The 26,334-nt window shown below is 48.4% G+C and overlaps 1 protein-coding gene across 5 annotated transcripts in view; it reads left to right on the top strand.

The window, feature by feature from the left end:
- The window catches only part of KAT7 (lysine acetyltransferase 7), a 101,694-nt gene extending 75,898 nt beyond the window's left edge, over nucleotides 1-25,796 (top strand). For all 5 annotated transcript variants that reach the window (XM_075350226.1, XM_075350225.1, XM_075350223.1 and 2 more), the window contains 6 exons: nucleotides 16,303-16,392; nucleotides 16,522-16,662; nucleotides 17,035-17,128; nucleotides 17,209-17,355; nucleotides 17,527-17,633; nucleotides 20,068-25,796. In XM_075350226.1, the coding sequence (XP_075206341.1) occupies nucleotides 16,303-16,392; nucleotides 16,522-16,662; nucleotides 17,035-17,128; nucleotides 17,209-17,355; nucleotides 17,527-17,633; nucleotides 20,068-20,169 (681 nt within the window). In that variant the 3' untranslated portion in view covers nucleotides 20,170-25,796. The remainder of the gene's footprint in view (nucleotides 1-16,302; nucleotides 16,393-16,521; nucleotides 16,663-17,034; nucleotides 17,129-17,208; nucleotides 17,356-17,526; nucleotides 17,634-20,067) is intronic.
- Nucleotides 25,797-26,334: the final 538 nt, after the last annotated feature.

Raw genomic sequence — 26,334 nt, 5'->3', positions numbered from 1 at the left:
TCGGAGTGAATTTGTTTAACCAAGTTATTGGCTTTCCTCCTTCTTGCTTTTGCACTAAAACTGGTGAGCCAGTGATCCCACTGGGGGTGTATAGCCAGAAGGGGAGGGGCCTTACACTTTTTAGTGTAATGCTTTGTGTGGCCTCCGGAGGCAGTAGCTATACACCCAATCGTCTGGGTCTCCCAATAGGAGCTAGAAGAAAAGGAATTTACGGTAAGTAACAAAATTCCCTTCTTTTCTGCATCATCAGAGATTTCTCTGCTTTACAATACAGGAATTCCATTTCCAATCCACAGCGCTGCCCTTCAGTCTTGCCACAGGACCCAGGGTTTTCATGAAGATAATGGCAGCGGTCATGACCATTCTTTGGACCAGGGGAATTCTGGTCTTCCTCTGTTTCGATGACCTTTCAGTCAATGTTCATTCCTGTTCTGAATGCTTTAAGATCCCTCAAATCGCTGTGAGCACGCTTCACCATCTCTTATGGTTTGTCAACAAGTTAACGTAGTCTCTATTCTTGGCTCAGTGCATAACTTTCTTTCCTGGGTATGGTATTCGATACTGCACGCACAAGCATTGTTCTACCCAAAGAAAAGTACTTTGCTCTGTTGTGCATGATCCATTCTCTTAAACGTCCCTTCCCCTGCTCGCTTCATTTTTGCATGGGCGATCTGGGAAAGGCGGTAGCTGCATTGGAGGCGGTTCCATTTGCATAGTTCTACACTCGATCCCTTCAGCTCCTTCTCCTATTAAGATGGGACAAATTGAGTCATTCCCTGGACCAGCCTCTTTCACTTCCTGCACAGGTCAAGAAGTCCATGGATTGGGTTGAGGCACGCCCCCACCTCTGTTCAACGGGGAAGATCTATCCTGCCGATATGATGGAAGATCGTTACGACTGTGACCAGCCTCCTAGGTTGGGGAGCGGTTTTGTAGAGCCCATCAACATTCTGGAACGTAGGGCGATCTTCTTGGCTTTCCTTCACTGGAAGGATCTTCTCTTTTGAATGTCCAATTTGTGTCCAATACGACAATACTACGGTTAAAACATACATCAACCACCAAGGAGGTGCTCTAAGTCAGGCAGCGATGTTAGAGGTCCCCTGGTTTCTGTCTTGGGCAGAACAAAATGTTCAGTCAATTTCAGCAGACACATCACTGGAGTGGACCACCAACTTTCTCAGCTGTGAGGGCCTCGTTGCAGGCGAGTAATCCCCGAATCTGACAGTCTTCGGCCAAATCTGACTCTGATGCAGAACTCCTGATGATGATTTGATGGCGTCTAGGCTGGATCACAAGGTTCCTCACCTTGTATCCAGATCTCGTGATCAGCGCCAACGCTTTGGGGGTTCCCTGGTCACAGTTCACCCGTCTTTACCTCTTTTTCTTTGTCGCTCCATTGGGAGACCCAGACAATTGGTGTATAGCTTCTGCCTCCGGAGGCCACACAAAGTATTACACTTTAAAAGTGTAACCCCTCCCCTCTGCCTATACACCCTCCCGTGCATCACGGGCTCCTCAGTTTTATGCTTTGTGTGGAAGGAGGCACACATCCACTCATGCATTCTCAACTTAGTTTTGTCGGTTGGAAGAAAAGATGGCCCCCACGGGGCCCCCGGCATGTTCCCTTCTCACCCCACTATGTCGGCGGTGCTGTTAAGGTTGAGGTACCCATTGCGGGTACAAAGGCCGGAGCCTCATGCCGTTTCTTTGTCGCTCCATTGGGAGACCCAGACAATTGGGTGTATAGCTACTGCCTCCGGAGGCCACACAAAGTATTACACTTTAAAAAGTGTAACCCTTCCCCTCTGCCTATACACCCCCCCGTGCATCACGGGCTCCTCAGTTTTTATGCTTTGTGTTGAAGGAGGCACACATTCACTCATGCTCCCATTTTAGTCAGCAGCAGCTGCTGATTATATCGGATGGAAGAAAAGATGGCCCATAACAGGGCCCCCGGCATGCTCCCTTCTCACCCCACTAAGTCGGCGGTGCTGTTAAGGTTGAGGTACCCATTGCGGGTACACAGGCTGGAGCCACATGCCATTTTCCTTCCCCATCCCTTAGGGGCTCTGGGAGAAGTGGGATCCTAACCGGTCACCATGCACTGGGACCGGGCTCCCTCCGCAGCCCCTGGGGGAATCTGACGGACAGGAGACTGAGTATCATCAGGGACAGGGCCCTGCATCTACAGGTACTCTGTGTCCCCTTGGGGACGGTGCATGGAGCACTTTGGCCTCAGACGCTGCAGCGACTGCGGTGTTGGTATGAGACCGGGACTACCGCGCCGACCGCGCCTGCTTGCCGGCCGCGGTTTTAACTTTAGTCCCCGGCTTTTGCGGCCTAGTGCCTTAAACTCCCGACCCCGGGCCTGCCAGTCAGGGGTAAGGGCGGGACGGTCGGTCTGACGCCGACAGTGAGGGCTGGAGCACACTTAGCTGTCCTCCTCCCCCCTCACTAATCACTCTGGGGCACCAGTTTCCCGCACTTTTTTAGTTACGCCCACGGCTCCCTCCTCCCCTGTGAACGCCGACAGCCATGTTTTAAGCACATTCTGCCGGTGGAGGACTTCTGGCTGCAGCCCTGGAAGGCCAGAGGCAGGGAATCTGGTGGCCACACACTGCTTGAGCGGTCGGTGCTGGTCCCCCTAGAGTGCTGAACTGTGTGTGTGTGTGTGTGTGTGTGTGTATATATATATATATATATATATATTATATTAGTATACTTTTTCTCGGTTCGGCTGTACTGTTAGCTTGTGGCTATATATCCCTCAGTGATCACTCTCCTGGGAGACAACAGCATGTCGTTCACATGGAGCAAGTGTGCCAAGACACAGGGTTATTTTGCAACCTGTACCTCTTGTGCGGCTATGCTACCTGCATGTTCCACCTACCCTCATTGTGAGCAATGCTCGGGCCCGGTGGCACTCGCTCAGCCGGAGCCTGGGGCACTGGTGGTACCCTCGGCCCAGGTAGAATCGCAGGCTTTCCTCGTCCAGGTGGCAGGGACAGAGTTTGCAGTTTTAGCTGAGAAACTCTGAGTCACTGTCACAATCCATGGCTCAGTCTCTATGAACAAATGGTCTGCTAAGATACTAGAAGCCTTACAGTCCAGACCGGGCCTTACACAGGCCCCGGGCACTGCGGGATTGCCCCCAGGCCCCTCTCGGTCTGCGACGAAGCGTGCTCCTGGGGTGGCCTCTAGTTATTACGTGGAGGACTCCGGCACGGACCGCAGTCCCAGACCGGCTAAGCGGGCTCGCTTTGAATCTTCCCCGACTTCATCACACTGTTCGGGGTCTCAGCTTGAGGACCCTCTAGAGGATGAGGCGGAGGTCGCAGCCCAGGACTCTGATCCTGACGTTGCTCTCAATCTTGATACACCTGAAGGGGACGCCATAGTAAATGACCTTATAGCGTCCATCAAACAGGTGCTAGATCTTTCTCCCCCAACTCCACCTATAGAGGAGTCGGCTTCACAGCAGGAGAAGCACCAGTTTAGGTTTCCCAAACGTACTCTGAGTGCTTTCTTCGATCACTCTAACTTCAGAGATGCTGACCAGAAGCAGAGAGCTTTTCCGGACAAGCGCTTTACTAAACGCCTTAATGACACACGTTACCCCTTCCCTTCTGACGTAGTTAAGGGTTGGGCTCAATGTCCCAAGGTGGATCCTCCAGTCTCTAGACTGGCGGCTAGATCCGTAGTATCAGTGGCAGATGGTTCATCGCTCAAGGATGCCACTGACAGGCAAATAGAGCTCATGATGAAATCCATCTATGAAGCCATAGGCGCGTTCTTTGCCCCAGCCTTTGCAGCAGTGTGGGCACTCCAGGCTATCTCAACTTGTCGGTCTGAGATTAATGCGGTCACCCGTACCTCCGCTCCGCTCGACTAGCCGTACAGCGGTAGCATCCGCCAATTCGGTGGCAGTCAGCAGGGCCATATGGCTACGCGAATGGAAGGCAGACTCTGCTTCCAAGAAGTTCTTGACCGGTTTGCCTTTTTCTGGCGACCGATTGTTGGGCGAGCAATTGGATCCAAGGGAAAGGACTCGTCCTTACCCCAGCCAAAACCAAAGAGACCTCAGCAATGAAAAATTCAAGCGAGGTTTCGGTCCTTTCAGCCTCAGCCAGATCCCAATCCTTCTCGTCCAACAGGCCACAGAAGAGCCAGAGAAACTCTTCTGCATGTCGGTCTAAGTCATGTCCAAAGACCGCCGGAGGCACCGGCTCCAAGGCGGCCTCCTCATGTCTTTCGGCCTCCCCAAACCGCATCCTCGGTCGGTGGCAGGCTCTCCCGCTTTTGCGTCGCCTGGTGGCCACATGTCCAAGACCGATGGGTGAGGAGACATTCTGTCTCACGGTTACAGGATAGAGTTCAGCTCTCGTCCTCCGACTCGTTTCTTTCAGAACATCTCCGCCCCCCGAGCGAACCGTTGCACTTTTTCAGGCGGTGGACACTCTGAAGACAGAAGGAGTTGTGATCCCCGTTCCCCTTCAGGAACGTGGTCGCGATTTTTACTCCAACCTGTTCGTGGTGCCAACAAAAAAGGACGGTTCATTCCGTCCCGTTTTGGACCTCAAATTGCTCAACAGACATGTGAGAACCAGGCGGTTTCGCATGGAATCCCTCCGCTCTGTCATCGCTTCGATGTCTCAAGGAGACTTCCTAGCATCAATCAACATCAGGGATGCCTATCTCCATGTGCCGATCGCTCCAGAGCATCAACGCTTCCTGCGTTTCGCCATTGGACGAACACCTTCAGTTGTGGCACTGCCTTTCGGCCTGGCGACAGCCCCACGGGTCTTCACCAAGGTCAAGGCATCCGTTGTGGCAGTCCTACACTCTCAGGGCCATTCGGTGATCCCGTACTTAGACGATCTACTAGTCAAGGCACCCTCCCGGGTGGCATGTCAACACAGTCTGACCGTTGCTCTGGAGACTCTCCAGAGGTTCGGGTGGATCAGCAATTTCCCAAAGTGGAATCCGACCCAATCACTGAATTGCCTCGGGATGGAGTTTCATACTCTCTCAGCGATAGTCAAGCTACCGCTGGACAAACAGCGTTCGCTGCAAACAGGGGTGCAATCTCTCCTTCGGGCCCAGTCACACCCCTTCAGGCGCCTCATGCACTTCCTGGGGAAGATGGTGGCAGCAATGGAGGCAGTTCCCTTTGCGCAGTTTCATCTGCATCCACTCCAATGGGACATTCTCCGCAAATGAGACAAGAGGTCGACATCCTTAGATAGGAACGTCTCTCTTTCTCTGGCAGCCAAGACCTCTCTTCAGTGGTGGCTTCTTCCCTCTTCTCTGTCGAAGGGAAAATCTTTCCTGCCCCCATCCTGGGCTGTGGTCACGACGGACGCGAGTCTGTCAGGGTGGGGAGCGGTTGTTCTCCACCACAAGGCTCAGGGAACCTGGACTCCGACAGAGTCCTCCCTTCAGATCAATGGTCTGGAGATAAGGGCAGTGTATCTAGCCCTAAAGGCGTTCCTCTGGCAATTCTGCCCAGAGTGTTGCGCAAGATCAGGTCCGGCTGCCGCCACGCCATCCTCGTCGCTATAGACTGGCCGAGGAGGTCGTGGTTCCCGGACCTGTGGCACCTCACGGTGGGTCAACCGTGGGCGCTCCCAGGCAGACCAGACTTGCTGTCTCAAGGGCCATTTTTTCCATCTGAATTCTGCGGCCCTCAACCTGACTGTGTGGCCATTGAGTCCCGGCTCCTAGCGTCCTCAGGGTTATCTCAAGAGGTCATTACCACTATGAGACAGGGCAGGAAACCAACGTCAGCCAAGATCTATCACAGGACTTGGAGGATCTCCTTAGCCTGGTGCCCTGATAAGGGGTTTACCCCCCGGCCGTTTGCCTTACCCACGTCTCATTCCTTCCTTCAATCCGGAAGGGACAAGGGTTTGTCTCTCGGCTCTCTCAAGGGACAAGTATCGGCGCTTTCCGTGTTTTTTCAAAAGCGTCTAGCCAGGTTTCCGCAGGTCCGCACGTTCCTGCAGGGAGTTTGCCACATAGTCCCACCTTACAAGCGGCCGCTGGAACCCTGGGATCTCAACAGGGTTCTACGGGCTCTTCAGAGACCACCTTTGAGCCGCTGCGGGATGTCTCTCTATCACGTCTTTCGCAGAAGGTGGCATTTCTAGTGGCAGTTACATCACTCCAAAGAGTGTCAGAGCTTGCAGCGTTGTCATGCAAAGTCCCCTTCCTGGTATTTCACCAGGATAAGGTGGTTCTGCGTCCGGTCCCGGACTTTCTCCCTAAGGTGGTGTCCCCTTTTTCATCTCAATCAGGAGATCTCCTTACCTTCTTTTTGCCCTCATCCAATTCACCAATGTGAAAAGGATTTGCATTTGTTAGATCTAGTGAGAGCAATCCGGATCTACGTGTCTCGCACGGCGCCACTGCGCCGTTCTGAGGCGCTCTTTGTCCTTGTCGCTGGCCAGCGTAAGAGGTCGCAGGCTTCCAAGTCAACCTTGGCTCGGTGGATCAAGGAACCGATTGTTGAAGCCTACCGTTCTTCAGGGCTTCCGATTCCTTCAGGGCTGAAAGCCCATTCTACCAGAGCCGTAGGGGCGTCTTGGGCATTGAGACACTGGGCTACGGCTCAGCAGGTGTGTCAGGCGGCTACCTGGTCTAGTCTGCACACTTTCACGAAACACTATCAGGTGCATACCTATGCTTTGGCGGATGCCAGTCTAGGTAGGCGAGTTCTTCAGGCGGCGGTTCCCACCTGTAAGAGGAGAGCCGTTGTCGGCTCTTTTTATCGGGGTATTCTTTTTACCCACCCAGGGACTGCTTTTGGACTTCCCAATTGTCTGGGTCTCCCAATGGAGCGACAAAGAAGAAGGGAATTTTGTTTACTTACCGTAAATTCCTTTTCTTCTAGCTCCTATTGGGAGACCCAGCACCCGCCCCTGTTCCCTTCGGGCTGTTTATTCTTTTGTGTACACATGTTGTTCATGTTGACTTGTTCTTTTGGTTCATGGTTTTCAGTTCTCCGAACATCCTTCGGATTGAATTTACCTAATAAGTTTCCTCCTTCCTGCTTTTGCACCAAAACTGAGGAGCCCGTGATGCACGGGGGGGTGTATAGGCAGAGGGGAAGGGTTACACTTTTTAAAGTGTAATACTTTGTGTGGCCTCCGGAGGCAGTAGCTATACACCCAATTGTCTGGGTCTCCCAATAGGAGCTAGAAGAAAAGGAATTTACGGTAAGTAAACAAAATTCCCTTCTTTTCCTTCACCATCCCTTAGTGGCTCTGGGAGAAGTGGGATCCTGACCGGTCATCCATTCACTGGGACCGGACTCCCTCCGCAGCCCCTGTGGGAATCTGCTGGACAGGAGTCTATTCATCCTCAGGGACCGGGCCCTGCATCTATAAGGTACTCTGTGTCCCCATGGGGATTGTGCATGGAGCGCCTTCTTCCCGGACGCTGCAGCAGCTGCTGATTTGTGAAGACCGGCGGACTTCCGCGCCTGCTTGTCGGCCGCGGTCTTAAATTTAGTCCCCGGCTTCATCGCGGCCTAGTAGCAAAAATCCCGCCCCCGGGCCTGCCTGTCAGGGGTGAGGGCGGGACGGCCGGCCTGACGTCTGCTTTGAGGGCCGGAGCATCCTGTATGTTTCCTCCCCCCTCACTGATCACTGTGGGGACCCCAGATTCCCGCACTTTTCTAGCACCGCCCACGGCTCCACTCCTCCCCTGAGAGCTCCGGCAGCCATGTTTTTGGCATTCTGCCGGTGGAGGATTATCAGAGAAGAGCTCTGCAGCTCTGGGAGACATAAGGCAGGGAATCTGGAGGACACACACTCCGCTTTTTAGCGGTCGGTCAGCCACACCGGTCACCCGGTGCTGGTCCCCCCCCCCCCCAGGGTGCCGGAATAGATACGTATTTATATACATATTTCTGTTCGGTCGGGCTGTATACCCCTTCCCATATACCCTCAGTGATCACTCTCCTAGGAGACAACAGCATGTCGTCCACAAGGAGCAAAGGTGCTAAGGCACAGGTTTTTTTTGCGACCTGTACCTCTTGTGCGGCTATGTTACCTGCGGGTTCCACCTACCCTCACTGTGAGCAATGCTCGACCCCTGTTTCGCTTGCTCAGCCGGAGCCTCGGTCACTAGTGGGCCCCTCGGCTCATGTAGACCCCCCTGCTCCCCCTGTCCAGTTGGCAGGGACAGAGTTTGCTGCGTTTGCTGAGAAACTCTGAGTCACTTTCACAATCCATGGCTCAGTCTATGGACAAATGGTCTGCCAAGCTGCGAGAAGCTTTGCAGTCCAGACTGGTCCTTACACAGGCCCCGGTCCCCGTTAGCTCGTCGCCTCCAGGCCCCTCTCGGTCCGCGCCGCAGCGCGCTCCCAGGTTGGGCCCTAGGTCCCACGCGGAGGACTCCTGCCCGGACCTCAGTCCCAGACCGACTAAGCGGGCCCGCTGGGAATCTTCCCCGACTTCTTCACGCTGCTTGGGTTCCCAGCTCGAGGACTCTCTGGAGGACAAGGCGGACGTCGCAGCTCAGGGCTATGACCCTGACGTCGCCCTTAACCTTGATACACCTGAAGGGGACGCCTTAGTGAATGATCTTATCTCGTCCATCAACCAGGTGTTAGATCTGTCTCCCCCGCCTCCACCTGTAGAGGAGTCTGCTTCTCAGCAGGAGAAACACCAGTTTCGGTTCCCCAAACGTACACGGAGTGCGTTTTTCGATCACTCTAACTTCAGAGATGCTGTCCAGAAGCCCAGAGCGGTTCCGGACAAGCGCTTTACTAAGCGCCTCACTGACACACGTTACCCCTTCCCCTCTGACGTAGTTAAGGGTTGGGCTCAGTGTCCCAAGGTGGATCCTCCAGTCTCTAGATTGGCGGCTAGATCTGTGGTATCAGTGGCAGATGGCTCATCGCTAAAGGATGCCACTGACAGGCAGAGAGAGCTCCTGGTGAAATCCATCTATGAAGCCACGGGCGCGTCTTTTGCCCCGGCCTTTGCAGCCGTGTGGGCACTACAAGCTATCTCAGCTTGTCTGGCTGAGATTAATGCGGTTACACGTAATTCTGCTCCGCAGGTTGCGTCTTTGACCTCTCAGGCATCAGCTTTTTCTTCCTACGCCATGAACGCAGTCCTAGATTCTGCTAGCAGTACAGCGGTGGCATCCGCTAATTCTGTGGCAGTCCGCAGGGCCATGTGGCTGCGCGAATGGAAGGCAGACTCGGCCTCCAAGAGGTTCTTAACCGGTTTGCCGTTTTCTGGCGACCGATTGTTTGGCGAACGATTGGATGAGATTATTAAGGAATCCAAGGGAAAGGACTCCTCCTTACCCCAGTCCAAACCTAAGAGACCTCAGCAACGGAAAATTCAATCGAGGTTTCGGTCCTTTCGTCCCTCCGCCAAGTCCCAATCCGCTTCGTCCAGCAGGTCGGAGAAAGGCCAGAGGAACTCCTATGCGTGGCGGTCTAAGTCACGCCCCCAAAAGGCCGCCGGAGGCGCTGTCTCCAAGGCGGCCTCCTCATGACTCTCGGCATCCCCGAACCGCATCCTCGGTCGGTGGCAGGCTCTCCCGCTTTTGCGACGCCTGGTGGCCACATGTTCAAGACCGATGGGTGAGAGACATTCTGTCTCACGGTTACAGGATAGAGTTCAGCTCTCGTCCTCAGACTCGTTTCTTCAGAACCTCTCCGCCCCCCGCTCGGGCCGACGCACTTTTTCAGGCAGTGGTCACTCTGAAGACAGAGGGAGTTGTGATCCCTGTTCCCCCTCAGGAACATGGTCGCGGCTTTTACTCCAACTTGTTCGTGGTGCCAAAGAAGGACGGATCATTCCGTCCCGTTCTGGACCTCAAACTGCTCAACAGACATGTGAGCACCAGACTGTTTCGGATGGAATCTCTCCGCTCGGTCATCGCCTCGATGTCACAAGGAGACTTCCTAGCATCGATCGACATCAAGGATGCTTATCTCCATGTGCCGATCGCACCCGAACATCAACGCTTCTTGCGTTTCGCCATCGGGGACGAACACCTTCAGTTCGTGGCATTGCCTTTCGGCCTGGCGACAGCCCCACGGGTGTTCACCAAAGTCATGGCATCCGTTGTGGCGGTCCTGCACTCTCAGGGCCACTCGGTGATTCCCTACTTAGACGATCTCCTAGTCAGGGCACCTTCTCGGGTGGCGTGTCAACACAGCCTTACAGTCGCTCTAGCGACTCTCCAGCAGTTCGGGTGGATAATCAACTTCCCAAAATCCCAGTTGACACCGACCCAATCACTGACTTACCTCGGGATGGAGTTTCATACACAGTCAGCGGTAGTCAAGCTACCGCTGGACAAACAGCTTTCCCTGCAGGCAGGGGTGCAATCTCTTCTTCGGGGTCAGTCATACCCCTTGAGGCGCCTCATGCACTTCCTGGGGAAGATGGTGGCAGCGATGGAGGCAGTGCCGTTCGCGCAATTCCATCTGCGGCCACTCCAATGGGACATTCTCCGCAAATGGGACAGGAGGTCGACTTCCCTAGACAGGAACGTCTCTCTGTCCCTTGCAACCAAGACGTCTCTTCAGTGGTGGCTCCTTCCCAATTCTCTATCGCAAGGAAGATCCTTCCTACCCCCAACCTGGGCTGTGGTCACCACGGACGCGAGCCTGTCAGGGTGGGGAGCGGTTTTCCTCCACCACAGGGCTCAGGGAACCTGGACTCCGGTAGAGTCCTCCCTTCAGATCAATGTTCTGGAGATAAGGGCAGTGTATCTAGCCCTATTGGCCTTCCATCGGTGGCTGGAGGGCAGACAGATCCGTATACAGTCGGACAACGCCACTGCCGTCGCATACATCAACCATCAGGGCGGCACGCGCAGTCGTCAGGCCTTCCAGGAAGTCAGGCGGATTCTGCAGTGGGTTGAAGCCACAGCCTCCACGATCTCCGCAGTTTACATCCCGGGCATAGAAAACTGGGAAGCAGATTTTCTCAGTCGTCAGGGCATGGACGCGGGGGAATGGTCTCTGCACCCAGACGTGTTTCGAGAGATCTGTCGCCGCTGGGGAACGCCGGACGTCGATCTCATGGCGTCACGACACAACAACAAGGTCCCGGCCTTCATGGCACGGTCTCAGGATCACAGAGTTCTGGCGGCGGACGCATTAGTTCAGGATTGGTCGCAGTTTCGACTGCCTTATGTATTTCCTCCTCTGGCGATGCTGCCCAGAGTGTTACGCAAGATCAGGTCCGACTGTCGTCGCGCCATTCTCGTCGCTCCAGATTGGCCGAGGCGATCGTGGTACCCGGATCTGTGGCATCTCACGGTGGGTCAACCGTGGGCGCTCCCAGACCGCCCAGACTTGCTGTCACAAGGGCCGTTTTTCCATCTGATTTCTGTGGCCCTCAACCTGACTGTGTGGCCATTGAGTCCTGGCTCCTAGCGTCTTCAGGATTACATCACTCCGAAGAGTGTCGGAGCTTGCAGCGCTGTCAAGCAAAGCCCCCTTCCTGGTTTTTCACCAGGATAAGGTGGTTCTGCGTCCTGTCCCGGAATTTCTCCCTAAGGTGGTATCCCCTTTTTATCTCAATCAGGATATCTCCTTACCTTCATTTTGCCCTAATCCAATTCACCAATGTGAAAAGGATTTGCACTCTTTGGATCTGGCGAGAGCACTCCGGTTCTACGTGTCTCGCACGGCGCCCCTGCGTCGTTCAGATGCGCTCTTTGTCCTTGTCGCTGGCCAGCGTAAGAGTTCGCAGGCTTCCAAGTCAACCTTGGCTCGGTGGATCAAGGAACCGATTCTTGAAGCCTACCGTTCTTCTGGGCTTCCGCTTCCTTCAGGGCTAAAAGCCCATTCTACCAGAGCCGTGGGTGCGTCCTGGGCATTGCGGCACCGGGCTACGGCTCAGCAGGTGTGTCAGGCAGCTACCTGGTCTAGTCTGCACACTTTCCCGAAACACTATCAGGTGCATACTTATGCTTCGGCAGACGCCAGTCTAGGTAGTCGAGTCCTTCAGGCGGCGGTTGCCCACCTGTAAGAGGGGGCCGTTTCGGCTCTTTTTATCGAGGTATTCTTTTACCCACCCAGGGACTGCTTTTGGACGTCCCAATTGTCTGGGTCTCCCAATGGAGCGACAAAGAAGAAGGGAATTTTGTTTACTTACCGTAAATTCCTTTTCTTCTAGCTCCTATTGGGAGACCCAGCACCCGCCCCTGTGCCCTTCGGGCTGGTTGTTCTTTTGTGTACACATGTTGTTCATGTTGAATTGTTCTTTTGGTTCATGATTCAGTACTCCGAACATCCTTCGGATTGAATTTACCTTAGACCAATTTATAAGTTTCCTCCTTCCTGCTTTTGCACCAAAACTGAGGAGCCCGTGATGCACGGGAGGGTGTATAGGCAGAGGGGAGGGGTTACATTTTTAAAGTGTAATACTTTGTGTGGCCTCCGGAGGCAGAAGCTATACACCAATTGTCTGGGTCTCCCAATAGGAGCTAGAAGAAAAGGAATTTACGGTAAGTAAACAAAATTCCCTTCTTTTCCTTTACCACTGATCCCCAAGCTGATCAAGAAGATCAAAGCAGAAAGAGTACCCAACTGGCCAGGAAGACCTTGGTATGCGGAGAGCATCAACATTCTATGCGGACATCCCGTGGAAGCTTTCTATATGCTCTCTTGCAGTGCCCCCTCTTCCACCAGAATTATTAGTCGCTCAATTTATTTTTATGGATATTGAAGTTGCGATATTAAGGTCAGCTAAAGAATGATTAAAGCAAGAAAGCCTTCATCCTCTTGCATTTACCATTGTATATGGAAAGCCTTCTTCCGCTGGTGCGATCCCAACCAGAAGTCCTCATGACTTTTTCAAAAACATCTTGTGTCTCTCCTGAGATCAAAACTATCCTTCAGGCAGTAGCTCATTCTGCTCCTCCTTACTGGCCCACAGTAGATCCCTTAGACCTCAATCTTTACGTTCTTCAGAACTCTATTCAAACTGCTGTAAGAAATCTCTAGCCTTCCTTTCCTTGAATGTTACCTTTTCTTATAGCTAGCACTTTTATCATACAAGTGTTCGAATTTGCCGCTCTTCCTATTTGGTGTTCCACCAGGACAAGGTGGTTCTGTGTCTGATTCAGTCCTTTCTTATTAAGGTGGTTTCCTTTTTTCACCCTAACAAAAATAATGTACTGTCCTTGGTTTGTTAGTCTCCCTTTTTTCTCCTCGGGACAGGTGTCTGAGCAAACTGGACCTCGTGAGAGCACTACGTCTCTAACGCTCCAGGACGGCTCCTTTCAGTTGTGCTGTTTCTATGGTTTGTGATCTCGGACGGTCATCACAGAGGCCTTCTTGCCTCCAAAGCCACAAGCTCTCACTGGATTCAGTCTGCCATTCTGGAAGCTTATAGAGTAAGGCCTAAGCCACACGGCGAGAAAATCGGTGCGAGTGGAGTGCAATATACAGTGCCTACAAGTAGTATTCAACCCCCTGCAGATTTAGCAGGTTTGATAAGATGTAAATAAGTTAGAGCCTGCAAACTTCAAACAAGAGCAGGATTTATTAACAGATGCATAAATCTTACAAACCAACAAGTTATGTTGCTCAGTTAAATTTTAATAAATTTTCAACATAAAAGTGTGGGTCAATTATTATTCAACCCCTAGGTTTAATATTTTGTGGAATAACCCTTGTTTGCAATTACAGCTAATAATCGTCTTTTATAAGACCTGATCAGGCCGGCACAGGTCTCTGGAGTTATCTTGGCCCACTCCTCCATGCAGATCTTCTCCAAGTTATCTAGGTTCTTTGGGTGTCTCATGTGGACTTTAATCTTGAGCTCCTTCCACAAGTTTTCAATTGGGTTAAGGTCAGGAGACTGACTAGGCCACTGCAACACCTTGATTTTTCCCTCTTGAACCAGGCCTTGGTTTTCTTGGCTGTGTGCTTTGGGTCGTTGTCTTGTTGGAAGATGAAATGACGACCCATCTTAAGATCCTTGATGGAGGAGTGGAGGTTCTTGGCCAAAATCTCCAGGTAGGCCGTGCTATCCATCTTCCCATGGATGCGGACCAGATCGCCAGGCCCCTTGGCTGAGAAACAGACCCACAGCATGATGCCACTACCATGCTTGACTGTAGGGATGGTATTCTTGGGGTCGTATGCAGTGCCATCCAGTCTCCAAACGTCACGTGTGTGGTTGGCACCAAAGATCTCGATCTTGGTCTCATCAGACCAGAGAACTTTGAACCAGTCTGTCTCAGAGTCCTGCAAGTGATCATGAGCAAACTGTAGACGAGCCTTGACATGACGCTTTGAAAGTAAAGGTACCTTATGGGCTCGTCTGGAACGGAGACCATTGCGGTGGAGTACGTTACTTATGGTATTGACTGAAACAAATGTCCCCACTGCCATGAGATCTTCCCGGAGCTCCTTCCTTGTTGTCCTTGGGTTAGCCTTGACTCTTCGGACAAGCCTGGCCTCTGCACGGGAGGAAACTTTCAAAGGCTGTCCAGGCCGTGGAAGGCTAACAGTAGTTCCATAAGCCTTCCACTTCCGGATGATGCTCCCAGCAGTGGAGACAGGTAGGCCCAACTCCTTGGAAAGGGTTTTGTACCCCTTGCCAGCCTTGTGACCCTCCACGATCTTGTCTCTGATGGCCTTGGAATGCTCCTTTGTCTTTCCCATGTTGACCAAGTATGAGTGCTGTTCACAAGTTTGGGGAGGGTCTTAATTAGTCAGAAAAGGCTGGAAAAAGAGATAATTAATCCAAACATGTGAAGCTCATTGTTCTTTGTGCCTGAAATACTTCTTAATACTTTAGGGGAACCAAACAGAATTCTTGTGGTTTGAGGGGTTGAATAATAAATGACCCTCTGAATAAACTTTTCACAATTTAAAAAAAAAAAATAAAAAAAGAAATAACATTCTTTTTTGCTGCAGTGCATTTCACACTTCCAGGCTGATCTACAGTCCAAATGTCACAATGCCAAGTTAATTCCGAATGTGTAAACCTGCTAAATCTGCAGGGGGTTGAATACTACTTGTAGGCACTGTAACATCGCATTCCACTCAGACCAATTCTAGCCTGTGTGTCAGCGCACATGAGCGATTTTCTCAGCCCTAATTGGACCGAGAAAACAATCGCAGCATGCTGCAGGTGTAATGCGAGACTAATTTCTCTCGCACTCATTCAAGTGAATGGGGCGAGAGAAAAATCCCACTGCACTCGCGGTACTCCGGTGTACCGTGCGTGCAGAGCGGGAATCGCAATAACCGACTACGGAGGAGAGAGGAAGAGAAATCCCTCCCTCCCCTCCGCAGCACCGGCCCGCCCCTCCTCAGCGCTGGCCCGCCCCTCCCGAGAGCCAGACCGCCCCCTGCAGCTGAGGTCCGCTTGCACGGTCAGACCGCAGTCGCAGGGACACTAGCATGACACTCGGCTCCTGCTGTGCTGCCAGCGCGAGCCGAGTGTCATGCGAGCATCGCACTAGTGCCCCGTGTGGCCCCGGCCTAACAGACAGAACATTCCTACTTGGGGTCACGGCTCACTCAAATTGTGCAGTGGCGGCCTCCTGGTCTGTCCGTCATCAGGCCTCTGTGACACTACTCTGCAGAGCTGCTACCTGGTCTTTTATTCATACCTTTGCAAAGTTCTCTAGGGTTATCCATCTATGCTTCATCAGATGCAAACCTCGGTCCTGTAAGCCGCAGTGGCCCGAGAACAAATTTGATGGGTTTTGTCTTCTGCCCACCTTCGGGACTGCTATAGGACGTCCCATGGTTTCCTGTGTCCCCTGATGCAGTGATAAAGAAAAAAGATTTGGGGTGCTCTCCGTAAAATTCTTTCTTGAAGAATTCATTGGGGGACACAGCACCCGGTTTTATGTATAGATTCAATTATGTTGTTTTCTACTATGTTGCTTTCTCACTGATTTAGCTGTGAGCCGGTTGGTGGGTGTACACTGCCAGTGAGGAGCTACCTTTTTTTGCATAGTGTCAGCCTCTTAGTGGCAGCAGCCTACACCCATTTTCTTCTCCCAATTGGAGCTAGAAGAAAAGGAATTTACGGTAAGTAAACAAAATTCCCTTCGTTTCCTGTGTTCCCCAAGGAAGGCTCCAAGAAAGAAAATGTTCTTTTTCTATTGTGAGTATCCAAATGTTCTTGTTGGCAATGTGTGAAACTAAATCTGAAGTTCTATGCCTTGCTGTGTTTGGGAAGTGCAACGCTTTGTCACTCGCTTATTCTTAAAAGCCTCAGGGCAGGAGGTTTGTCAGGGTTTCCTACTTATGTCTCCCAACTCCTGGCCAACTCTTTCTTTTTTCTGCAGGCGAAGTGTGTTTGGAAGCATCCACCTGGAGACGAGATCTACCGCAAGGGATCCATCTCTGTTTTTGAAGTAGATGGCAAGAAGAACAAGGTTGGCATTAGAGCCGATTTGACTTTGTCATTTAACCCTCGCGTTAAACATAGGCTGCCATTAATGAACTTCTATGCAAATCTCATTGCTGTTGGATGACTAATGATGTCGCTGTAACAATTCTTCCAGATTTACTGCCAGAACCTGTGCCTCCTCGCCAAGCTTTTCTTAGACCACAAAACCCTTTATTACGATGTTGAGCCTTTTCTGTTTTATGTCATGACTGAAGCAGACAACACCGGCTGCCATCTCATAGGTTATTTCTCAAAGGTAGGATTTCTTATGGGGTTTTTTTGTTATGATTATGGGTTATGCGTTCCAAAGCAAGGACTTGACATTGCGGAAGTCCTGTGATTCTATCATGTGACCACACAGTCCAGGTACTAGGATACATGTGGGTGGATGAGAAACGTCACCTGATTGTTGTGACCATGACAATGATCAGTTTAGATTAGAATATGTTTTCTGCTGAGCAACTCCCTGTGTTTATGGCATGGAGGCCTCTGTGCCATCTTGACTCCAGCCACCGTAGGACTATAAATCTGTTTACGGACCACCTTTTATTGTCATAAACCTTTTTATTCAAAAGTCTAAATGTGTCTTATGTAGGCGGTAGCCTTATTCTTGCCATTCCTTTTGCAGGAGAAGAACTCTTTCCTGAACTACAATGTGTCCTGTATCCTGACTATGCCGCAGTACATGAGACAGGGCTATGGGAAGATGCTCATAGATTTCAGTAAGTGTCTGGGCTACGTGTATCACTCCTGGACTTCATCAGACAAGGCAAGAACTCACTCTGTGTCTGGCTTCTTCCAGGTTACTTACTATCCAAGGTAGAGGAAAAGGTGGGCTCTCCGGAGCGGCCTCTCTCAGACCTTGGCCTGATTAGCTACCGTAGTTACTGGAAGGAGGTTCTGTTACGATACCTACACACCTTCCAGGGCAAGGAGATCTCTATTAAAGGTAGGATTGTACCTTACCCTGCATATTAGGAGCAATAGATTTAACTCCTATGGTCTTGCTTTTGGAGCCCGTGTTCGCTGACAAGATCTGATGCTTTATAGGCCTTATACAAGCCTCCTGAAAAACTGCAAATCGTATTTATTGGGGAATTCTTGTTTTTGTTTTTATTAGAAATTAGCCAAGAAACGGCTGTAAACCCTGTCGATATTGTAAGCACCCTGCAGGCCTTACAGATGTTGAAGTATTGGAAGGGAAAGCATCTCGTACTGAAGAGACAGGTAACGAATCCATCTAGAGAGAATGATCTATTCATGTCCTGCATGATGATATCTTACAAATCAAGTCTTTAAACTCCGTCTCATCATTCCTCATTGTGCTGAATCTTAAAGGGAATGTGTCAGCAGGTTTTTGCTATGTAAGTGGAAGTCAGCATGCTGCAAGGGTTAACATGAAAATGCAGGGATGTGTGTCTTGTCACTATATCAGTGGTTTATTTGCTATATTTAAGCAGCAGGACCCTTATTGCTTGGACTACAAAGTCATGTCATGCGCATAGCAGAGCTGCACACCCCCTCCTCTGACTCCTCGCTGTCAATGTACAATGTCTTATCAGAGCTTGGTGTGGGTAGGGAAGCTCATTCAGCTCTGCTACATGGCTACAGCTAAAAATTCTGAATGGGTCCGAATGTCTGCACCCAGTAATCTAAGTGATACATCTTTGCATTCAGGATCTCTGCCTACATCATGCTGCTCTCAGATGAGGAAGTAAAAAACTTCTCACCGATTCCTTTAACCCCTTCACAGCCAAGGATGTACCTATGTGTCTTTGACGTGAGCTGACGTGCTGAACTCACATTTTTCCCTGCACATGTCAGCTATCCAGATCAGATGACATGTGCAGCTAACAGGCGCTGGTGATTCAGCGATCCACCCATGCCTGTTAACTAGTTAGATCGCACTTACACTTGCCAGCAGGGAGTGCGTCATTACCCATCCGTGGCCCTGTGACGCAATCACTGGGTGCCAATAGGTTATCATGACAGCCGAGGGGTCAACTGATGACCCCTGTCATGACTAAGTTCTTAGGAATGCCGGTGCTCCAAAAACAGACTACCAAAAAAGCATTCTGGGAAACAACCAAGAATGCTTAACGAGTTTGCTTCAGATTTACAAAATGCCAGCGAAAAGGAGTTTCCTGAAGTGTCTCCATTTTGAAATCAGAGATTTTTGGCCAACTGGAAAAATTGTTGTGTGAACATACACTTATAGGGTATATATGACCTCTCCAATCATATATGGAGGAGGGGGGCTAGGATAAAACAAATTCTGCTATTTCATGAAAAGCTAGTATTACAGGCACCTTAATGAGAAATGTGCTCAGTCGTATAGTATTCCACTGCCACATTTACAGACAGGCATGTTTTGATAGTTAGATATAGTAAACCTGAATGCAGACCAGTAGGGAGGATTATAGTCCCCAAAGAAATGGGAAAACCCAGTGAGCAATGTTAAATGGAAAAAAGACCAAAACAATGGCAAATATGTTCAGAAATGATTTAGGAAAACCTAAAAATAAATAATTTTATTGGTAACAAGATTGGTACAATATATCAAGAAACATGTAAAAATATAGTATTGGGTCAATGGGGAGGACATAAGGAAATGGGTAGCAATGGGTTACAATAGCATGGTTAAGGCTATGTGCGCACGTTGCGTATTTGCATGCAGTTATGCTGCGATCTGCACCGCAGCGTAACTGCATGCGTCCTGCGTCCCCAGCATAATCTATGGAGATTGTGCAGGAGCCGTGCGCACGTGGCATATTAGAGCGTAGCGCTTTGGCTGCTGCCCGAAGCGCGTGTTCTAAGTAGTGACATGTCACTTCTTCCGTGCGCTCTGCCTGCACCCTGTCTATGGGAGGGGCTGCAGTCAGAGCGCATGAAATCGGCTTTTTTCTTTTTCACTACGGACATTTTCTGCAGCGATTTGAAGCGCACGTGTGCTGTTCAAATCGCTGCAGAAATTTCTGCAGGGACAGTACGTAACGTGCGCACATAGCCTGACAGTCAAAATATTTTATTTCAAGCTTAGTGACTGTACATTATATCGCCACTAGATGTCCCCCAAATACACTTATAGGAACATAGCACATAGTGTGATTGAATATTGCAGAAGTGCTATACATGTACGAGGAGAGGCAAAACGGTGAAGGTGCTGTATGAAAAGACCACGAGAGTAAAATGCTGCTTACCCATAAAGAACGCACCTGTGTCACTAGAACCTAGTTTTGATGGTTTGTGCAAGCATTGTGACAACTGGGTGCAGTAAAGGCCACCATATTGGGGGTCATTCAGACCTACTAATATCACCAATATTTGACAACAGAGGGCGTCTTCACCTGTGTTTACCGCATTTTTATTCCTCCCCTATCCTAGTGATAGTCCTTTTATCATAGGTCCCTAAGTCCTGAAAATGAGTGGGAAGCAACCCTCTGCTGATACCTGTAACACCACCTCAATCGAGTGAATGTTTCTGGTCACGGTTCCCTGAGTGTTCTCTGGGTCTACTGTGTAGAGAAAAACATAGGGGTTGCAATGCTATACCAGCGCTGGAGCCCCCCCATTCTCAGGATTCGTGGGGGCCCCAGAGATTGATGGGAATACCCTTCTCAGTTCTTGAATGTAATTCTCAATTCATTTTTTTTCTACAAAGGATTTGATTGATGAATGGGCAGCAAAAGAAGCCAAGAGAAGCAACAGCAATAAGGCAATGGACCCGACGTGCCTGAAATGGACACCCCCCAAAGGAACATGAACACTTTCTTTTAATATTCCAGCCCCACAGTCTGCAGTCTCCTTCGTCATCTATGTATATTTAATATGAAATGACACACAACTGGTTTCTCCCACCAAGCTCTAGTTCTTCTGGTAAACCACACTCCACCCCTGGGGTCCTCTTCATCCCTCATCAGACCACTGTCTGCATTCAGCTTGTGGATGTATGCCGGGACGAACAAGGGCATTCAGAATTTGTATTCATTTCCACTTAAGAGATGTGTTCTCCTAATGCCATCTTGGAGCCATCAAGTGTCATTTCAACGTTTCCATCTTCAAGAATTAAATGTGTAAGGGAAATGAAGAGGCTGAGTATTGTTAGCTATGTATGGGTAATGAATTCGGTGCTGGGTACAGTGTACACCGGCAGAGCAGAACCGTAGTCAATGGGAGCTCGATGTACATTGCTCTTCACATTTATAGTCTGTGCAGGGATGTATGTGCCAAGCACGTGCCTCTGTTTCTGGATAATCACATGCTGTCAGCATTAATGGCAAATCATCTTGAAGTGCAATCTGGGGTAATCAACTTCCCCTACACACAATAGACTGTTGGTCTGATTTTTCCAATACAGAACTCCAAATCCACTACATACATATAGGTTTAAAGGGTCCATATCTATAGCCAGGAGCAGATACCTGGAGCAAAGAGCGGCTCTCCATTTGTAGGAGCCAGTAGGTCTATATTTTTACATGGACAGGCCATTGATTTCAATGAGAATTGTGAAATAATAAACCATTCATGACTGAATTCCTTCACAGATTGCAGTTAGGGGGCAACTCAGATCAGCTTATGTTGGGAGCATCCTAAAGACTGTCCATAGGTACCAAATTCCAGCTATATATACAGCACTGTGCATATGTTTTTGGAAGGTGTGGGAAAAAAATGCTGTCAGCTAAGAATACTATCAAAGTTAATAGTTTATTTTTATCAGTTAACAAAATGGAAAGTGAATGAACAAAAGAGAAACCTAAATCAAGTCAATTTTTGATGTCCCGACTCCCCACGCTTTACTTTCAAAACATCAATTCTTCTAGGTACACTTGCACTCAGGAGGGAGATGGTTCCCAACATCTTGGAGAACTAACCACAGATCTTCTATGGATGTCGCTTCTTTCTGTAATCCCGGACAGATTTGTTGATATTGAGATCAGCGCTCTGTGGGGGAGACATGTAATTGCCTCAGGGACATCTTGATGTTCAAGCTGATTATCTTTCTTAATAACATTGGTTCTGTCTGTTTGAGGTCCTTCTCCTGCTGTAGAATAAATTTGGGGACCATCTGATGCCTCCCTGCTTATCTGCCTACATCCACATAAGGTCTGTGGTTAGTTCTCTAAGATGTTTGGCACAATTTTCCTGCAGAGATCCTTCACAAACTGTATGCATATGTACTTAAAACAATTGATTCTGTGTTGAAGGCAAAGAGCTGCCGGCACACCAAATATTGATGATTCAGACTTTTCTTTTCTGTTCAATTAGTTTTTTCTTTTTATAAATTAACAAACTGCAAACATATATATAGATATAAATTAGTGTGTGTATATGCATTTTTTTTAAACATTTTCTGACTTGCAGTATTTTTTTCCCACATATGCCTTTTCACAGTACTGTATATAGTGTGTGTGCATATATGAGTTGTACATACATATAGTATAATGTGATTTTAAGGGGTTCTCCATAACATCTGATTGTTCCTCCCCCAAAAGGGGAACTACACCGCACACTCTCTGGTCCTGTCACCTCTCTGCATGGACCGGCTGAATCCACTGGTATCCTGCTTTAGCATTCACACATCCGAGTCTGTGTTTACATGCATGTAAAGCCGTTTTCCCTCTCATCTATGATTCGTTTTATCTCCGTATTGCGTTTTTTTCCCTTTATCCGATGTTTAAAACTGACACAGGTCGACTGTTGGATCTTTTATGTATTCATTGAATATTAACAATGCATCAGTTGAAAACGGATGAAATATGGATGGAACTCTGCACTAAAGTCTGTCCTGTGTGTCATCCTCATATAATGGATCCCCATAGACTTAATGTCTGAGTCTTATCTGCAGAACGGATGAGAATAGGACGCTGTGAGTCCCACGGACCGGATGGGTGTATGAACCAATGACCCTTTATGGGGTCAGTGTGATGTCCCAGAGAGAAAACCGCACACGGCTGTGTCCATTCTGTGTAAATGCAGTGGTAGCAGGAGTGTATCTTCTAATTCCACATACTACAGTGAGGAGAGGAGGAGCGATCAGACTACCGGGGCGAGGGGAGCCCAAAATCCCTTTTACTTGCCAAAAAAAATTATTTTTTAAAGTATAATGACTGGAAAATATTTTAAAAAATGTAACCTTAAATTGCACAAAGAGGCTGTGTTGGCTACTAAGTCACGTTTGTCCAACAGCTTTTTTTTTTTTTTCCATGAGGATTGTTTGAAGTGAGCAAATGTAGGTCTTTTTATCAGAAATATGGGCCGTGTCTGGGACGGCTACTTGTAGTTGGCATGAATGTGACTGAGCTGCAATACCAGCCCCAGCCCATAGAGCTTAGTAGTGCGGTGTCTGGACATAGTGCTGATTTATTTTTATATAAACCTCTCCTTATCACGGGCGGCTCCATAGTGATGGATTAGGGTCAGCAGTCTGCATTAGTTGAGTTTGAGTAGTAGAAGAAACCCTTTTCTTCATAGTATCATCCAACCCTTCTCTACCCCTATCGTCCGGTCACAAGTTGTACAACGCCCGTGCACCATTTCTGGCTGTATCATAGGCTGCTCTTTTCTTGGGCACAGAACAACGATCAGTGACCACAGATATCAACCACTTAGATAATATTTGGGCCATATGCTATGACAAAACATTCCCATAGTACTGCAGGTGGTCAGATTAAGCCTAAAGAGCCATGTGAAAAGCGCATATATATATATATATATATATATATATATATATATATATATATATATAATATTATTATTATTATTATAGCCTTTGGTCACCCATACAGGAGGCACAGAAACATACTGGAGGGAGAATTTCAGAAGAAAGGCAGTAGGGACAGTGTATCTTATTAAATAATACAAATTATATTAAGTGGAGTTCAGGCTGTTTCTAGTTGTCATTCAACACCATTCATATTGGAGGTAAGCTGCTATATCATAATTGGCTCCGACTACAGGTGCATTGTTTCTTGGAGAAAAAAAATATTTTTTCAAATACCTTTGACAATTTTATTGAAATGTCAATGTGAAGCAACCTGATGCCAGGTGAAATCTTTCATGTGCCTATTCCCCCCCCCCCCCTCCCCTTACGTTTTTTTTACATGGTGTCCTTCTTGTAGAGCAGTGTACTATTTGTACAGCAGTGCTGGGTGATAATCTGAGTATTTTTTTTTTTATTAAATATTTTTAATAAGATTTTTCAAAAATAACATTTTACAAAACCAAAAGGGAACGCACAACCTAAGTATTTTCTCTCATGTACGTTCCATTGTGGCATTAGCAGATATTGGTATGACGCAGTCTCACTGATATTCCTAAGTCATCAACTTGTTGGATTTTCGGCGTTTTCCAGTGTGATAAGCGAAGCCAGAGGTGTTTGAACACTTCATCCTCTCTTGGGTTCCTGTCACATTAGCGTATAGCATCGGATGCGATATACTAATGACCCTCGGCTTCTGCTCTGCAGCGAGTGTGAGCTGAGTGTCATGTAACTGGGATTGGATCACAGCTGCAGAGGAGAGGGAGGGAGTGATCTCTAAATCTCCTTCATTGTCAGCCTGTGAGTATATCACACTGTTCTCAGATGTCATCCGAATGCAGTCTGCTGGCACCCATAGACTTGTATGGGCATGAGTGACACGACTCTCACAGACAATCACAGCATGCTGGAACCTTTTTTTTTTTTTTTTTTTTTTCCCCCTCAAAAAACTCGTAGATCTGAGCTGCACCATTGTTTTTTAAATGGAGCCAAGTGCAATGTGAGATTATCTCACATTGCACTCATGCGAGTCATACGCCAGTGTGACCCTAGCCTTACTGAAAGGACAGTGTCAGTGGATAATTTGGATATGTCCACACTGAGCCACATCATATTATTACTTGCCAGCATACCCACTGGATTTAGAGCAAGTTGTGAAGTTGATGATATTTTTTTTTTCTTTTCTCTTTTGTCAGTCTAGATAAGCTTCCAACAGACAGAAAGCTCAATCGGCATCAGAGATTTTCCTTTTGTATTTTTTTTTTTTTTTTGCTGCTGCTGATGAGAAACCAAAAAGTCCCAAGATCAGTATGAAAAAAAAATCATCCTTTTAGCTAAAGTATCGCTTTAAAGAGAATCTGTCATGTGGACAATGCAGGCCAATCTGCGGGCAGCGAGGTATAAAGGTATACAGCGCGAAGCTGGGAAACCCAAAGTAACCTCTGTTTTGGGGTCCGGAGTCCAGGGGGCCGTCCTATAGTTTTGATTGATATCTTTGTAAGCATTTATAAAGAGGTTATCTCCTAATTGTGGATTAGGACTGCCCACTGGATTACTAATCCCAGAATAAGCAGAGGGTTTCATGAATTACTAGTTATGTTGCAGATTAGATTCCTTTTACCTCCTGAAAAGTGACACTTGTGTATCAGCGCTCCCAATATAGCGTCCGGAGCGGTCATTTGGATCTTTTATAGCGCCATCCGATTCCCATCCCGTAACCTTCCTAGATAGTGTGAGGGCTTAAAGGGCAACCTTTACTTGTGAGTGTGATGTGCAGACAGCATGTTCTAGAGCCGGAGGAGCTGAGCAGGGCCATGTACTGTTTTATGGGAAACTATTAATTATAAGTTGTATTATATTTATTTACATGGCTGCCTTTTCTATGATTAGGAGTCCGGTAGGCAAATGGTGATTGACAGCTCTATGCAAAGTCCTTCATGTAAGGCGGGTAATCATGGAGTAGGACTGTCGGCTCTAACATGCTGCCTGCAGATCAGACTGCGCTGAATGTGCGGCAGTCCCTTTAAGTGACAAGTTTGGTTTGACATATTTGCTGGCATTTGTGCTTTCTCTGCTCCTCACACGCAGCACCACTCACACATATGGGCTGTCTGGCACTGCAGCTGCCACACGAGTCCATGAAGCAGAGCGGTGCTGTTTATTTCCAGCTTATACAAAAAGGGAATATGGCAGTGCTTTGCGTCATTATTATTAACCCCTTTATCACCATGCTGCTGCTCAGATTTCCTGTCCTTTGCTCTATAGATTCTAGGGGCTTTCACAGTCTTATGGACTATTCGGTCCTCTGAAGTCCGTGTTAGGATGTACTCCCACCATGTTCTGCGCTCATGACACCAGTGCCCATTGCTGTATACAATGCCATGTACTATAATAGCCTGTACTTCCAGTGATACCTGACCAGGAGACTGCAGTCCTGCCTCCTCTGTCTGCCCGATAGGTAACAGGATCTCCACCCGTTCTGGCAAAGACCCCCGATGTGCAGCTTTGCCGATTACTTGCACTGGATAATAGACTTTATTTATGTTCTCTGCTGTAGGCCGTTACGTGAAATCTCTGTTAATATGATAGCTGTATATCGCCTACTCAATAAAGCATGCACTCTTCTTGCTGACTGTTTCCTGTGCCAGTCTTTATTTAGTCACAAAGATTCCCAAAATAGAAATTTTATTAGTACAAATATTAAAAACACACACACAAAATGTGCAATAGCCACACCACACTGAATAAGGTGTAACAGGTGCAATCCAAACAAACCAAATAGAGATCCAACCTATTTTAAACAAACCTTCCAATATAATGATTAATGACCAAAAGGTAGAAAATACCCAATTATATATAGGTCATAATATCCATACACCTGGATAACCACATGGCGTTGGTGAATCAGAGGATCCAATTGACACAAGCATTTATGTATTTTAAACATTAATTTTTTGTCCCTCCATTAAAGTAGTTGCACAGTTCTAGGTAGGAGGAGCTGTATTGTATTTGCATTACTTTGGGGTACACGTTTCTACAGAAACAAATTCGCCACTGTGGATTTTTTTTTTCCTCATCCTTTAGATGAACAGAATCTGATAGAGGGGGTCCAGGTACTCCATTTTAGCTCTTTCCTGTAAATCTACATTCTCACATTTTGGGTCAATTTCC

Source organism: Anomaloglossus baeobatrachus, chromosome 5 (assembly GCF_048569485.1).
Source record: "Anomaloglossus baeobatrachus isolate aAnoBae1 chromosome 5, aAnoBae1.hap1, whole genome shotgun sequence".
In the NCBI taxonomy this organism is placed as follows: domain Eukaryota; kingdom Metazoa; phylum Chordata; class Amphibia; order Anura; family Aromobatidae; genus Anomaloglossus; species Anomaloglossus baeobatrachus.
This window is presented reverse-complemented; position numbering and strand designations above follow the sequence as displayed.